This window comes from Oratosquilla oratoria, chromosome 32, assembly GCF_046742065.1.
Source record: "Oratosquilla oratoria isolate Oo_2021 chromosome 32, ASM4674206v1, whole genome shotgun sequence".
Classification (NCBI taxonomy): Eukaryota; Metazoa; Arthropoda; class Malacostraca; order Stomatopoda; family Squillidae; genus Oratosquilla; species Oratosquilla oratoria.
This window is the reverse complement of record NC_134808.1, coordinates 11,114,370-11,131,869: the sequence shown is the minus strand read 5'-3', so window position 1 is coordinate 11,131,869 and position 17,500 is coordinate 11,114,370. Positions and strand designations below refer to the sequence as shown.

Here is a 17,500-nt window from a genome sequence, read left to right as displayed (position 1 = left end):
AGCGAAAAAATACACGGGAGCGACGAGCGATTTCGCTCGGGAAAGTTCCAAAGTCGCTCTCGCAAATCCAATAGCGGGAGCGATCCCCCCCCCCCCCAAAAAAAAAAAAAAAATCGCTCCCGCGGCAAGATTAAACGTTTTTCATGCATTATCCATCATATGGCAATCCCTGAATCCCATCACCATTGATGAAAGGATCAGAGCGAACACAACTTAACCGTGATCATGTATACGTCTCATATACACAACGAGTAATATAACCCCAGTCATATAACCCACTTCTTAACTCACTGTCCACCACGGGCATTCAAATCGCTGAGTCAATAAGGCGAGGCCCAGTGGAACCCACAAATCGCTGAGTCAATCCTTTGGCTTCGCGACAACACCGTCGACCACCAAACACACACACACACAAACGAACACACGCGATCAATCTAGTAGCCACCCAGTACTGACATACGATATTACGTATACTGACGGTCCTCCCCTGGATATATAATTAACATGTATGATAGTAGACAGCAATACGTAATCAATGCAGTTGCAACACCCATGTGAGACAACGGACCTTCTCGAAATTATTGTTAATCTCAAGACTAAAGACAACACGAGAAAGTGTTGAGGTTGGCACTTCCGGCCAATGACCACGAGATGCGCCGGGCCGAGAGAGGAGTTGGGACGATGACGGGTGTTGTGCAAGAAGAGGTGTGATAAACAGTTATCTATGTAACCAGGATTGTATCGTTCTGTTTAACAGTTGACAGTGTATATACCATAAGTGTCAAACCAGGAAGCTTTGAATAAAGGGGTATAAACTTAACACGAGTTTACACAAACCACTACCCCGTACCTAGTGAACGATACAATCAATCATTGCATTATCAATCGATATCATAAACGCAACACATCAATCAACTTTAATTTGTTGATGTACGTACGTATGTGTACGCGGTATATCTGCTAGAATTCAATGGCTTACCTAGCCTGGCTTCGTACTAGCTGCATGCGCGCGTATACTAGTACATGTTGACTAGACTCTACACGACTATCGTGCTACATAATGTCGCTAGTTGCGAATTGCATAGTACCTGTATGCAGGGAAGTTCATTGGTTGCTTGCAGCTAGCTGTCCAATCAACGCGCTGACTACATGTACAATGCACCATACCCAATACCCCATCACCGCATGCATACGTACACTGTACATATGCAAACTCGCTCGAGGCCTAGGAGGGAAACTGGGAAATCCCATTTATAACCTCGTTCGCGTATTTATGAGAAAACAAAATAGAATAAAATGTTGGGTTAGTAATTGAAAGTAAATAAATTTAAGTATAAATATGAACATTTGATAATTATATATTTAGTTCATGAATATGGATCTTTGGAGGGAGAATAGAAAATACAAAAATAAAAAAAAATTCGTTAGCTAGCTTAGGTTTACGGTTGCTAGGTTTACGGTAGCTAGGTCTACGTTTGTACGTCACGTCTATGCCAAACTTTCGATGATCGTACATCATGGAGCAATTTCTAGTGAAGCGAGTGAAGATGAGTGAAGATGGTTTGCCCTCAGATTCAGTCTTTTCAGAATCGAGAGAAAGTGTTTTGACGACAGGAACCGCTTCTGGACCAGCAAACCCTAATTCAAACTCTACGGGCAAGGGCCAAGGAAAACGAAAACCAGTAAAGCATGAATCTACTATACGCTCGTGGAACCTAGATTAGCTTGAAGTGGATCGGGGCAGTAATGGTACTCTAACGGTGTATTGCAAGGTTTGTCGTGCATTTCCACCCACATGCACATGAGAAATGATTTAGCCTTCCAATAGTTTGAATGAAATCGAACCTGCAAAAACGTGGCTCTGGAAGTATTAAAAAATGGCTCTGGTAATTAAAAAAAAATGGCTCTGGTGAAATTTAAGAAAAAATGAAAAATGGCTCTGAAAAAAAAAAAAAATCACCCTGATATATATATATATATATATATATATATATATATATATATATATATGTATATATATATATATATATATATATATATATATATATATATATATATATATGTATATATGTGTATTTGCGTGTGTACAACTTCGCCAACCGCGTATTCAGTGAAAGGAATAAACTTCCCATAGAAACGATCTATGTACTCCAGTTCTAAGTTATTAGATTTATATACTTATTATTTCCAAAATGGTATTCTATAATGCCTTTATTGAACTAATTCAATAAACAATTAATACTTCTATGTATGGCTTTACTCATACATCTGTTTATATATTATAATAATGTACATTTTGTTTTTTATTAGGTCATTGTAAACTGCTGTAGATAATCAAACTCACGAGATGAGAATGTTATCACACGTGCCACTAAAGTAGGTCATTAAGTTAATGACGTTGGAAGGTCTCACCGGGTTCTTTTTTACTTTGATGTGTCTCCCCGGAGTTGTTGGGCTAGTGGGACTGCGCGGGCTCAAGGCTGGACTGCTGTACGGTGAACACAAGGACTCAGCCATGTTCGTGCACTGCTTCTGTTGGAAGAAAATAAGGAAATATGAATACAGGTACAGAAATAGAATGAGGGTAGTAAATAGACAAGGTACCAGAAATTGTGGTAATGGCATAAAAAAAGCTGATGGCAACTGCGTTTGTGGATGATCTACTGGTGACTTCAATGGTGGAGGTATTGCAGAGAGATGCTGTATGGAAGCCAATAAAGGTAGACGTGATGATTAATGGTAGCAGGAGTAATTTTGGTGAAACTTCACTGATAATTAATCATTCTCTCAGTATGATAGTGCAATACAGATTTTGATGTGCCGAAGGATCAGGATTAATTGTAAGGTTACTTAGATGTTCAGTTAACCGGGATCTACATCGACCAAAATCCGTTTAGGCTAGGGTCTTCCGCTTGGGTTAAAGAAATCGTCAAATATTTGCTATAGCAGAGCGTATACAGCGCATCATGATGCTTAAGGGGTCAAATTGTAGAGTGTGATTTGGAGGAAGGAGAGGAAAGAAATAAGGAAAAGGGAAGGAAGGGAGGGAGGAAAGGTGATGGAATGCAAGTGGGTGGGAAGTTGTGGAGTGAGGGGGGATCTTGGTTTACTAAAACCTTTTCATTCATACTTTGGCTTCGAGTACATCTTGCATACCCATGACTTATAGTTATTCAATAACAGCCTACGTGTTAGCTCATAAATCCTTTCAGATAATTAATGTTGAATTGCTATTTTGTGTGTGTGTGTGTGTGTGTGTGTGTGTGTGTGTGTGTGTGTGTGTGTGTGTGTGTGTGTGTGTGTGAATGTGGCAGGATTGTATGTCGGATAGTGACCCAACCATAGGCAGGCAGATGTGATTTTACTGTGCATTAGAAGCGTTTCTTGTCGTAGTTTATGTTAGTATTTGTATTTGTAGTTTTTGTTTTATCTTGCAATATTTGTTTAGTGATTATATGCTTTCCTCTCCTCTCCAGGAGAGGAAAGCGAAGGCGACGCAGCCCCAGCCTTCACCGACCCTCTCCTGCGATTCATGCCCGCGGCTTTTCCGGCACCGACTGGGGTTGCTCAGCCATATTAGACATCGACGCGGAGGAACATCCTGAAGAGAAGGAAACGAGGGTCCTCCCATCCTCGGACAACGAGGGGATGCCAACGACGAACGAACAAACAATTATATGCACTTTATTTGCTCGTACTTGCCGAAATGTGACGTGCATGAAAAGAGTTACGTCTGTAGTCACTTGTCTGCCTTCATCGATCAAAATTGGCTTGAAAAGTATATACGATTTCCCCCGTTGTCTTTTCTATCTAGGCATAAGGGTACAAGGAGGGAGGGTCACCTTTTAAATGAAGCGGTTGGCGCTGCTGTAGGTGTGTTGTGCTTTGTTGCACTGCTTTTGAATTGGGCGAAGGGCGGGAGAAAGGGATAAAATTTCATCCACGTGAAACTGAGGTGAAAAGGAAATAGGTAACCTCTACCCAGACTTTCCGAGAACTTGAATATTTTGCCCAAACCAGTAGCAATACGAATTTCTGCCGCTAGATATCACTTGTTGTGTACTTGTTTGCTGACGACACTGCGCTTGTAGCAGGATCAGAGGAGGGATTGAGGAAGTTAGTGACAGAGTTTGAGGTATGTGAAAGAAGGAAGCTGAAGATAAATGTGGGCAAAAGTAAGGTGATGAGATGTACAAGGGGAGAGAGTGACAGCAGACTGGAGGTGAGCATTAAGGGAGATAGACTGGAGGAAGTGGATAGTTTTAGATACTTGGGTGCGAATGTAGTTTGAGAGAAGCGAGTAAATGCCTTGGTGGATTAAAAAGCGTGATGAGAAATAGACATCTGGGAATGGATGCTAAGAGGAGGTTATATGAAGGAGTGGAAAGAGAGTTGGGAAATAGGGTTGATAAAAGAATATTATGATGGTTTGGACACATGGAAAGAATGAGTGAAGAAAGATTGGTAAAAGAGGTGTGGAAGGCAGAGGTGGAAGGAATGAATATGAGGGGGCGTCCTAGGATGAGGTGGATGGATGGGGTAAAAGGCGCATTACAAAAGAGAGGAATGTCTGTTGAGGAAGGACGGGAGAGGACAGAGGGGGGATCACCGAATTAATGAAACGGCCTTCCTGTGGATGTGCTGTGTCTTGCGACACTGCTTCTGACCCAGGGCAGTGGACAGGATGCAGGGATGACCCGTCATCCAGGAGGTGCCAAGATGAGAGGGAGGGAGGAGGGTGGAGGGAAGTGAAATCTCTAGGGGATAGAATGGGTGGGAGTGGTTTCTATTCCTTTTTCTTTTTGGCTATCCCCCGTGTAAGGGGGAAAAAGCCCTTGGTATATGCGTGGTGATTGGTTTGACGACGGTAACATCACCACTGGTTGATACTAGTTGATACTAGACAGTGATACTAGTTTTCGTCATCGCATCGCGGGCTGGGCACCTTATCAAGCCATAAACACCATTTCTGTCTTGTGAGGTCGCCTTTCCTTAATGGACTCGTGACCTCCGACCCAGAATGAACCAAGACCTGTCTGAGGAAGGCAGGGATGTTTAAGAAAAGGCATGTGTTCCCATTGGCCATTTGTAGTATATAGAGAGATTCGTAGCCAATCATAATCATTTGTAGGAGGAGCCTATATCATCCAGAGGTTTTCTCCTGGCCTGCAACAGAGTAAATCTATGATACTTTATTATACCGCGACTGTCCCTCTGTTATGCTGTCCCCCCCCACTCTTGTTTCTCTGAACATCCATTTTCTCATTTCGCCGAACACTGTGGTGGGTGAAAAATACTGCCACCAAGTACTTCCACTTGAGTCGTATGAGGCGACAAAAATGGGACGGGGATAGGACTAGGCATCTTTCTCCCTATAGTCCCAAAGGGGGCATTCCTAAAAAAAGTAAAGGCATAAGAGGGTCTGGGAGAAGTTTTCCAAACGGTACCCTAAATTTTGGGTCTTTTAATGTGCGTGGGTGTGGTACAGATGAAAGTAAAAGGGAAGAGATAGGTATTGTGTTTGTGGGGAGAAAGATGGACGTGTTGCCATTGAGTGAAACTAAATTGAGAGGGAGGGGCGAGTGTAAGAGGCCGGTAGATAGAGGTAGACATTTAAGGTAGATCGGAGTAGATCAAGGGGTAGAAGGATTGGTAGGAAACTTTATGGTCTTTTTATTAGGATGTTATGATACAACGGCCGACAGGCGACAAGGATAGCCGAGTCAGACTCGCACCTTGTATATGTAAGACAATGCGGAGTGTCGCCTGGTGGTTGCGATATTGTTTTGTCTTTTAATTGTAAGAGGACAAGCCAACTTTGTTACGACATAATGCTTACGTGGTGATATTGTTTAGAAGAGTATAACAGCCTCTCTAATTGGAGAAAAAGGTGGAGGAGGAGAAAAATCATTGGTGCAGAAAGGAAAAGTCATGCCCTTAAGGTGTGGCACTTGTTTGAGAAGTAAAAGACTATTAGATGAATGAAAAAGTAATGTCAGAACGAAGGTGGCTTGACGTAATGTAGAGAGTTCCGGGTGGGATTCTCGAGGTGTACTGATTGAGACCAACAAGCATCAGAAAAAATACACCTACTTTATTCACCCCTCAAGAATAACTTCTAGAACAAAGAGAATAGAAACGCTCTGAGAGGAGACGACGGGGGTGACAGCGAGTTTGAGTTTGGAAGTGTAGTTGGGAGGATCTCAGGAGTGAAGAGAGGACGAGGGAGAGAAGGGGTGGCTATACTAGTAAGTGAAAAGATAGGTAAGCGTGTGATGGAGTGGAAGGAGGTTTCTTCATGGTTAATGTGGATGAAGGTGAAACTGGGAAGGGAGATGTGAGTTTTTGTAAGTGCATATGGTCCTGGTTGTGAGAAGAGTGTAGAGGAAAGGGAGGCCTTTTGGATAGATTTAAATGAGTGCATAGAGAGATTATGGAGAAACGTCAATGTAGATGTATTGGGAGACCTTAATGCTAGAGTAGGGAATGAACCAATAGACGGAGTGGTTGGGAAGTATGGAGTTCCAGGAAAAAATCGTGGTGGAGAGTTGATGGAGATGTGTCTCGAAAGAGAGTTGATGATAGCAAATACAGTGTTTAGGAAGAAAGTCAAGCATAAGTACATATGTGAGAGGGTAGTGGATGGAAGGGTGGTAGATAGAGTGGGGAAATATCAGATAATTGTTTGGTGGAAAGTAATTTGAGAGTGGAGGATAGATGAAGGAAGAGGATAAGGAGAGAAGGTAGCAAGGTGATTAGAGTGAAATGCTTAAATGAGAAAGAAAAGGAGAAGGAGTACAAGAAGAAGCTGAAGGAGGAGTGGGAGGGAGTGAAGGGTCGAGTAGAACTAGGAGTGGAGGAGGAATGGGGATGGTTCAAGGAGGGAGTCATAAGGTGTCCAAAGATGGTGTGTAGAACAAGGAGGATGGGAGGAAATAGAAGGAAGGATAGTGAGTGGTGGGATAAGGAAGCAAAGAAGGTTGTAGAAGAGAAGAGGCGAGCTTTCACAGGTTGGTTACAAAATAGAACGAGAGAATCATGTGAGAGATACAAAGAAAAGAGAAGAGAAGTAAATCATAAGGTGAAGGAGAAAAAGAGGAGAGCAGATGTGAAATGGGGGTAAGAGTATGACAGAATTTTTTTAAAGTAATGAAAAGGTGTTTTGGAAGGATAACTAAGAGGAAGAAGAGGCGAATCAAGTAGAAAAGAAAAGGTAAAAGGTGCAGATAGAGATGATAATGGAAGAGAAGTCAGTAAAAAGAAGATACTTGCCCTGATGACCATCAAGGAGGACAAGGACTTCCTCATGGCGCAGCGGGAGAAGGGGGACGGGGTTCCATGGCGGGGCATGACAAGAAGTTGGAAGCTGGGGTCCGTCGACGAGAGAGAACTGCTGTACGTGGTGGACGCGAACGGTCGTCGATGGCAGAGGAGACCGTGGAATTGGAGTCCTCCTCGTCCGCATCCTCCAGTCCAATCCGTCCCTCCTCAACCTCCACATCTGGCGACGAAAGAGCCTCACCGCCCATGAAAGCGAGAATACGGGGGACCAAGATGGTCATGTCCCCTGATCTAGTCGGCGCGCTAGATCGGACAGGGGTCAGCAGCCGTCAGGCTCTTCGAATCGTAGCCGCAACGGCAAGTAGCTTGGGCCATGATCCTCTGGAACTCGTCCTCAACACGGAGTCCACCCGAAAGGCAAGATCCAAGTACCGGGCGTCGCTGCCGGGAGAAATTAAGGAGGCATTCAGTCCGCAGACTCCCCTCACCGTCCACTGGGACAGTAAAATCGTCTCTCAATATGACGGATCTCGGGCCGACCGGCTCGCCATCATTGTCACCGGTAAAGGTGTGGAGAAACTCTTGGGTGTTCCAAAGCTGCGTGCTGGGACGGGTGAGGCTACCGCCACAGCTGTCATTGAGTGTCTGGAAGACTGGGGAATCAATGATCGCGTCATAGGGATGTGCTTCGACACCACCAGTGCAAACACTGGCGATGTCAACGAAGCCTGCACCTTACTGCAGGAAAAGATGGAGCGGCCCCTATTCTCGTTCGCCTGCTGTCACCACGTGCACGAAATTCTAGTTGAAAAGGCTTTTGTTTCGTGCTTTGGACCCTCTCCTGGCCCTGAGATCAACCTCTTTTCGCGATTCAAGGAGTACTGGCAGTTCATCGATCGTTCGGCAATCCAGCCTCTTCCCGACCTCCACGAGACCTTGATTACCAAGAGGGAAGCCATCATTGAATCCCTGAATGCCATCATGATCCAGAAACAGCCCCAAGACGACTACAGGGAACTGGCAGAGCTCACCAACGTCCTCTTTCGAGGTGCTCTTCCCAATATGACGATCTGGTGCCCTGGTGCTCACCACCGAGCGCAGTGGATGGCGCGCATAATCTGCTCCCTGAAGATGTTGCTGTTCAGAGAGTAGATCACCAGCTTGGTCACGCTGCGCTTCGGGTCGTTACTCTGACTCTCGTGGGCGGGGAGTTGGGTGTGTGTGTGTGTGTGCAAGGTCATAGCATTACCCATAGATCGGACCTACGAGCTTTGAGCTCTCTTCTGGGAGGGAAATAGCTGTCGATCACGAGTCCAACACGTGATCCAAGGACCAAGTGAATAGTGAATACACACACACACACACACACACACACACACACGACTCGGTGGCGCGGTTGGTGGAGCGCTGGACTGGGAAGTACGGTGGTGCTCGCAGTACCTGGTTCGAATCCTGCCCAGGGCCGAAATTATTTCGGTATGCTGTGCTTCGGGTCGTTACTCTGACTTTCATGGGCGGGGAGTTGGGTGTGTGTGTGTGTGTGAAAGGTCATAGCATTACCCATAGATCGGTCATACGAGCTCTGAGCTCTCTTCCGGGAGGGAAATAGCTGTCGATCACGAGTCTAACACGTGATCCAAAGACCAAGGGGGAATACAAGGTGAATACACACACACACACACACATACACGGCTCGGTGGCGGATTGGTAAAGCACTGGCCTCACAAGCTTGAGAACCGGGGTTCGATTCCCCGGCCGGGCGGAGATAAGTTGGGTTTGTCTCCTTTCACGTGTAACCCCTGTTCACCTAGCAGTGAGTAGGTAAGGGACGTTAGTCAAGGAGTTGTGACCTTGCTGTCCCGGTGTGTGGTGTGTGAATGGTCTCAGACCTACCCAGAGATCGGCAAATAATGAGCTCTGAGCTCACTGCCGTAGGGTGGTGTCTGGCTGTCTCGCCAGAGACTGCAGCAGATCCGAGGTGAATACACACACACACACATATATATATATGTATATATATATATATATATATATATATATGTATGATATATATATATATATATATATATATATATATATATATTATGTATATATATATATATATATATATATATACATATATATATATGGATATATATATATATATATATATATATATATATATATATATATATTCTGATTAAAGTCAACTGCGCTAATAGCTTTGGCTATTTTAAGATACAATTTCTTCAGTTGGAAGAATGTCTTTTTTTCTCCATAGTTTAAAGTATGAACAAAATCATTCATGATGTCAATTCCATGGATAAGGTGTAGAGATAGGCGCTGATGAATGCCGAAAAATATAATAATATTACGTAACAGTACAAAAAGCTGTTGACACTGACACCGAAAACTTAAGTTTTTTCGCCTCTTGCAGAGGCTTCTTCAGGGTGAGAACTAAAACTGCGATGGCTGTAAGGTCTACTATCAATGAAGAGTAGGCGAAGAATGATGCATAGTGGCCGACCGTCACACTTTTTGAAGCAGGGAAAGTTGGAAGGAGGAGAGATCACCGAAGGTCCCTAGGTGAAGTCACCGGGATAAGACAGGGTCCGAGGAAGTCACTAGGCGAGGTCACAATGGAAGGCGGTGACGAAGAATGACTCTGGGAGAGATCACTGAGCGAAGTAGGTGATGTTGGGAGGAGTCCTTGGGTGAGGTCACTAGAAGGGATAAGGAAGGTCATCAGTCTCGTCACAGACTGCAAAGAGGAAGCTCTAGCTTGGCTTCTAGTTCTTGGTCCTGTGTGATGGGGGTATTGGTGTTGCTGAGGGTCCTGGCAACCATTATGTTCCTGAGGGGGTTCAGGGTCAAGTTGTCTATGAGATCGTTGGTGGGCAAGGTGTTCCTGGGGGGCGGGCTGATGGGAGGATGAAGTCTGGGGCTTGTTGTATGTTGATGGAGGGCTGTTGAGTAGTGATAGATACAGCTTCAGCGATCTGTAATCTTTTAAAATTTATTTCTTTGTGGAGTATAATAGTGTTGTGTATTAATGTGTTCATTGGGGGCTTCATGTCGTGGTGGTCAATGTATTGTTGAAAAATGGAGCCTTGGTTTCGATGGTGTTGGAGACGTCTTCTTAATGTAGTGGAGGTTCTACCAATGTAGGAAAAGGCTAAAACATTCTATGATAAATCGCACTTGAGAGGTCAGGGTTGACAAATATGCTGTACAGTTCTGTACTTACATAACCAACTCAGGCTAGGGGTTACGGGGCAGCAAGGGCGGTGGAGACAGGAGGGAGAAGGATCAGAACGAAAGAGGCTTATGAAGTCAAGTTCTGCCTATTTATAGTCACAAGAAGGGAGTGTGGCTTTGCAAGTTGGAACAGGTAACAGAGAGATACGAGCGGAGAAGAAAGCTGGCTGTACAAGATAGAATTTGCAAAAAACCTACCTGATTCTTAATGTTACAGATTCAATATTACAGAGATTTTGAATCCCTGGGTTGTAATAGTTCCTCCCCTTTGGAGTCCCGCGTAGAGTGAGCGAGCTGGACTGGTAATTTGTACGACACGGGGGGAGGAAAATTCTCTGTTCCTCTCGATAATTTATCGGCAAGTAGGTTATCTTCTCCGAGTATGCGAGCCACTCGGAAGTTTAACGATTGGAAAGCCAAGGCCCAGCGGTGAATACGTTGATTGCTGAGACGGGCTCTCTCGACGAATACCAAGGGATTGTGGTAGGTGTAAACTAAGATCTTAGCCACGGGAACACTAAGATAGCACTCAAAGTGGGAGAAGGCTGAGACCATCGCCAGGGCTGGCTTCTTTTCCCACTGCGGAATAGGCTCATTGGTGAGGGAGAAGCTTCGCGGAGTAGTAACAGACGGGATGCAAGGTTTTGTCGTCTGCTCCCATCTGCAGGAGAGCAGCTACGATTTCGTCTCTAGATGCATCAACTTGTAGTACAAAGGGATGGGAGGAATCTGGGGTTTGATGCACTGGCTCGTTGATTAGAAATTGTTTGAGTGCTTCGAAGGGTGTCTGGCATTCGATGGTCCAGACGAACTTCTCCTCTGGGCTGGTGAGAGCAGTAAGGGAGCAGCTACAGACGAGAAGTTCCTGCAGAATCGGTAGTAATATCCCGCCATTCCCAGAAACCATTGAAGGGATTTGCGGTTCTGGGGAACAGGAAATCTCAGGATGGCCTTCAGGTTGGCTTGTTTGGGACAGCATCGTCCATTCCCTACGACGTACCCAAGGTACGGTACTGTAGCGTTCCCGAAAATAGATTTCACCAAGTAGATGACGAACCCGTTTGTTGCTAGTCGACCAAGGAGAGCATCTAACTTGCTCAGGTGGTCTGATCAGGTGTGTGCTAAGATAATGAGATCATCTAAGTAAGCGTGGGTGTTAGGTAACCCAGAGATGGTTACATTAATGGCCCTTTGAGAGGTAGCAGGCGACGATAGTCTGTGCAGAGCCACCATTCGCTAATCTCCTTATGCAGGGGCAGACAGGGTGACGCCCATGGCGATGAACTAGGGACGGCTAGTCCCGTCTCTAGTAGATAGTTGACCTCTGCTCGAAGAATCTGCAGTTTGTGAGGGGGCAACTTGTATGGACTCTGGCGAATAGGAGGAGAATTAGATTTGAGCACTATGTCGTGCTCGGCAATGGTACAGAGACCAGGGCGGTCTCTACATACCATATGGTATTTGGTGAGGAGTTGCATGATGTCATCGCGGTGCGATGAAGGTAGATGTGAGAGTAGGGTTTCTGTATTTTCAAGTAAGATGGAGTTAGGGGTAGTTGTTTGTGGATGTGGTATGTGTAACATTTGAAATTAAAGATACAGGTCTCCGTGGTTCATCAGTAGGGTCCCTTCGGTGGTATATTTTAATTAAATTTACATGTACTAATTTTGAATCTTTACGCCTGTCTGGCGTAAGTACATAGATACATATACGAAAGGCTTTTCCCCCCCTTACAAGGGAGGTAGCCAAAAAACAAAGGCATAGAAACCACTCCTACCCATTCCATCCCCTACATACTCCACTCCTCTCTACCCTCTTCACCTCCTTCTTATCTTGGCACCTTCTGAAAGACGGGTGATCCCTGCATCTTGCCCACTGTCCTGGGTCAGAAGCAGTGTCGCAAGACACAGCGCATCCACAGCAAGGCAGCTTTATTAAATCGGTGACGCCCCCCCTCCGTCCCCTCATGCAGAAAAGGAGAAGATGGGGAGAAATCCCTTCGGGTTGCGTCAATTTATTCCTCACACATACTCCCTCACCCCCCAACCCCCACCCACTCCCCCTCATGCATCACAGCATCATTCATACACCATATTCTCCATTCACCCCTATCTTCTGTCCTCTCCCGTCCTTCCTCAACAGACATTCCCCTCTTTCCCAATGCCCCTTTTACCCAATCCATCCATCTCATCCTAGGTCGACCCATCATGTTGACTCCTTCCACCTCTGCCTTCCACACCTCTTTTATTATTCTATTATCACTCATTCTTTCCATGTGTCCAAACCATCCTATTAATACTCTTTCAGTAACCCTATCTCCCAACTCCCTTTCCACCCCTGTTCTCCTCCTCTCCTCCTCATTTCTCACACTATCTAGCCTAGTAACCCCTGTCATACTTCTCAGGCACCTCATCTCAAACACATTCAAACTCCCTCTCTCTTCCTCCCTTATGTTCTATGTTTCTGCCCCATACAGTGCCGTCGGCACAATCACTCCTTCAGACAATCTTCTTTTAGCATCCATTCCCAAATGTCTATTTCTCATTACACTTTTTAGTCCACCAAGGCATTTACTTGCTTCTCTCAATCTACATTCTACCTCCACCCCCATTATTCCCTTTCCTGCCACATTCACACCCAAATATCTAAAATCATCCGTTTCCTCCTGTTTCTCTCCCTTTATACTCATTTCCAGTCTGCTGCCACTCTCTCCCCTTGTACACCTCATCACCTTACATTTACCCACATTTATCTTCAGCTTTCTTCTTTCGCACACTTTCCCAAACTCTGTCACTAACTTCCTCAATCCCTCCTCTGATCCTGCTACAAGCGCAGTGTCGCCAGCAAATATAAACTGGCTTATCTTCCACTTTTCTCCATTTTCTTTAACCATCTCTACACCCTGACCCACTACCCTTCCATTTACCTCTCATACCACCCAATCCATGTATAAATTGAACAGCCAGGGCGACATAACACATCCCTGACGAAGTCCCACATTTACCTCAAACCACCCACTCTCTCCATTTCTGATCCTAACACAAGCTCTAATACGGAAAACTCTTAACTGCTCTTGACAGCTTTCCTCCTATCCCATATATCTGCAATACCTCCCACAGTGCCTTCCTGTCTACTCTCTCATAAGCCTTTTCCAAATCCATAAAAGCCCAAAAAACATCCTTACCTTTTCCTACATCTTTTTGACATATTTGTCTTACCACAAAAATCTGATCTGCGCAACCCCTACCCGTCCTAAACCCACACTGTTCCTCACCAATTACACCTCAGTTCCTTTCCTAATCCTCTCAATCAAAACCCTCCCATAAGCCTTCCCAACTACACTTAACAAGCTAATCCCTCTGAAACTACTACACTCACACTTGTCTCATTTTTCCTTGTAAAATGGAATTATAAAGGCACTCCTCCAGTCCTCCGGCACTCTACCTTTTCTTAAGCAAACATTAAATAATCTCACCAGCCAGTCCACCATCACTTTACCTCCTTTTTTCAGACATTCTGCATGGTATCCATCCAACCCGAGTGCTTTACCTGCTCTCATCATCTTAACAACTGCCTTCACTTCATCTTTCTTTATTTCTCCTCCATTTTCCTCACTCATCACGGTCATTTTCTTTGCGCTTCCCACTGCAACTACCTTTCCCTCCCTATCCTCCTTCACATTTAGCAACTCCCTAAAATACTCTGCCCACTTTCCTCTCACTGCCTTCTCTTCCATTATCATCTCTCCATCTGCACCTTTTACCTTTTCTTCTCTACTTGATTCGCCTCCTCTTCCTCTTAATTTTCTCCCAAAATATTTTTTATTACGTTCAAAATTTTCTGTCATACTCGTACCCCATTTCACATCTGCTCTCCTCTTTGCCTCCTTTATCCTATGCTTTACTTCTCTTCTCTTTACTTTATACTTCTCATATCATTCCCTCGTCCGAATTTGTCACCAATCTATGAAAGCTTGCTTCTTCTCTTCTACGCTCTTCTTTGCTTTCTCATCCCACCACTCACTACCCTTACTTCTATTTCCTCTCATCCTCCTTGTTCCACACACCATCTTTGCACACCGTATGACTCCCTCCTTGAACCATCCCCATACCTCCTCCACCCCTAGTTCTACTCGACCCTTCACTCCCTCCCACTCCTCTCTCAACTTCTTCTTGTACTCCTTCTCCTTTTCTTTCTCATTTAAGTAGTTTACTCTAAGTACCTCCCTAATTCTGCCCTTTTCCTCTTTCTCCACTTATTCTCTACTCTCATCTTACCTTCCACCAAAAATGATCTGATATTACCCCGCTCTCTCCCCTTAGAAAATGTACATCCTAAACTCCTACTATACTCCTGGTTACCATTACATAGTCCATTAACGATCTCTCTACCACCCTTCCATCCACCACCCTCTCCCATGTGTCCTTGTGTTTGGCTTTCTTCCTAAACACTGTATTCGCTATCATCAACTCTTTCTAGGCACATCTCCACCATCAACTCTTTATTACGATTTTTTCCTGGAACTCCACACTTCCCACGTCATACAGTATCACTGGTCCACCTCAGAAGAGACCAGCTAATCTCAACATTGCATGGCGCTCCTATATATGTATATATAAATATATATATATATATATATATATATATATATACATATATATGTATATATATACATATATATATATACATATATATATATATATATATATATATATATAAATAAATAAATAGATAAATAACCGAAAAAATAAATATATATATAAATGAATAAACAGATAAATAAATAAATAAATAAATAGGTAAAATAAAATAAATAAATAGATAAATAAATAGAAATAAATAAATAAATAAATAAATAATAATAATAGTAAATAAATAAATAAATAAATTAGGGAGGAGTGGATATCAGAGACATATGCCTTTATTCATTAAAGACATGAACTTTATTTTGCCGTAGAGAATGAATGCCAGCTTTACACTCCAGCTGTCAGAAGGGTCCTAGTTTATAAGCTTCAAAGCAACCATGAAGAAGTAGACAGCAGTCTACTCTTTCATGTAAACTTTGTTGGTGTCAATCATGGTGCGGTCCCAGTGATTGTAACTCGAAGGAATGACGCTGACGTATTTGTGCTTCTCATACACCATGCTGGGTACATCAATGCTCAGCTTTGGATGGAAAATGGGATTAATTCGAAAAACACAAGCTGCATGATAGCTATATCGCATCACGCAACCTAATTCACGGAGCCAATATGTGATGCCCTCCCAAGCTTCCATGCACTAACAGGGTGTGACTACACAACATTATTAAGGAAAAAGGAAAATGGAAGCCATTTGAGATTATGATGTGTAATCAAAGATTCCCAGCGGCCAATAGCCAACTTGGAGAATTAGATGTGATTGATCCAGATGTTGCAGCTAGTGTCGAGGAATACAAATGTGCAGTGTATTGAGTTCGTAACCTGACCAGTGTCAATGAAGCCAGATTTCATATGTTCTGCAAGTTGTATGCCCATAAGAAAGAAGCAGCTCCATTGGAAAAGATCAAGGCTTCAGATGCCTGTTCCCTACAACCATGCTGCACGGTAATTCAACAAAAGTTACTAAGAACAAACTTTGTGACATTTGTGTGGAAAAAACGAGGTATCCTCATCCGGTAGCATTTGGTCCAGAAGGACATGGGTGGAAGGTTGACCATGAAAAACTCAGGTTAGTATGATTTGTAAGCTAACATGTTCCTGTCAGAATAGTTATTGAAGAGTCTGATTTCCAGGAAGAAATAGATGATGAAAGTGGTGTTCAAGAGGGAGGCTATTCTTCAGATGAAGAGGAAGACTTATCTTTACTGATTACTTATTCTATCTAGCATGGGCTGGGCTCCGAAAATACCTTAGACAACTGGAATGGAGTAGATTAATATTGAGAGACAAAATTTCTGTTTTTAGAATTAGCTACCAAGGCAATTCAAGTGTGTGTAGAATTAAATAGATATAAATATAGGCCCATATAAAGATTAGCCATTTAGTGACGAAATTCGAAACAGCCGCATGAGTCGATCGCAGAAAGAATATTTTTACAAAGCTAAATCATTCCATGAATATAGGTGATATGAACACCAAATTGGTTTTAAAAACTGCATATATATCTTATCTCTACATTCCATGAGTATTAAGTAGACTTTTGGCTGGTTATGGGTTTTGAATTAGCAGAAATGTTGCACAACCCAAATCCGGTAGTTTTGGGTCATGTCCCTGATCTTTTGACCTATGGTCAGCACCCTTGGCTGAAAAATTAAATTTGTTTAATATCAATTAAATCTAGAGATGAAGAAAAAAAAAAGATGAATATTTCTACATCATTGGCCGAATAAGAGAGGAGATATACCCATTTCAGTTTCCTCTACCCTAATATTTTGGAGAAAATCGGAAAGTTAGTTTTCGGTGAAAAAGGGTTAATAAAATCCAGACCCACCACTTTCAACTTTTAAGCATTCATTCTTTTAATACCTATTATAATTTTGGTAAATTCCGGGAAATAAATGACCCTTGGGTGTTGGACTGTAACATGTGAAGAGGGCAGCCTACTGAGGAGGCAACGTGTGGGGTCCAACACCACTACCGATGCCAGAGCTACCTCCTCCATCAAGCTGGGGCTGGGTCAAGAATGACAAGGAGGTGTACGAGTCGCACTGGGCACAGCTACCCAAACCAGCCCACGCCTGCTATGAACTTATCTCGCGACACTGCAAGAAGAGATGTTTGAAGCGTTGTAATTGCTAAAAAGCTGCACTTCAATGCACATCTTTGTGTGAGATTCACCATGATCTTGGATCTCGTGTTGGATCCGTGATCAACAGTTATTAACCTCCCGGATGAGAGCTCAGAACTTGCGTGTGAGTGTGTGTATTCACCTCGGATCTGCTGCAGTCTCTGTCGTGTGTGTGTGTGTGTGTGTGTGTGTGTGTGTGTGTGTGTGTGTGTGA

At 43.7% G+C, this 17,500-nt stretch overlaps 2 protein-coding genes across 4 annotated transcripts in view; both read right to left on the bottom strand.

Annotated features, from left to right (window-relative positions):
• Positions 1 to 17,500, bottom strand: part of Septin1 (Septin 1) — a 231,472-nt gene that overhangs the window by 212,165 nt on the left and 1,807 nt on the right. For all 3 annotated transcript variants that reach the window (XM_076213809.1, XM_076213811.1, XM_076213808.1), the window contains exon 2: positions 2,413 to 2,532. In XM_076213809.1, the coding sequence (XP_076069924.1) occupies positions 2,413 to 2,517 (105 nt within the window). In that variant the 5' untranslated portion in view covers positions 2,518 to 2,532. The remainder of the gene's footprint in view (positions 1 to 2,412; positions 2,533 to 17,500) is intronic.
• LOC143017542 (uncharacterized) overlaps positions 16,707 to 17,500 on the bottom strand; it is a 16,237-nt gene continuing 15,443 nt past the window's right edge. Inside the window, exon 2 of the mRNA XM_076172331.1 lies at positions 16,707 to 16,801. Within this exon, the coding sequence (XP_076028446.1) occupies positions 16,707 to 16,801 (95 nt within the window). The remainder of the gene's footprint in view (positions 16,802 to 17,500) is intronic.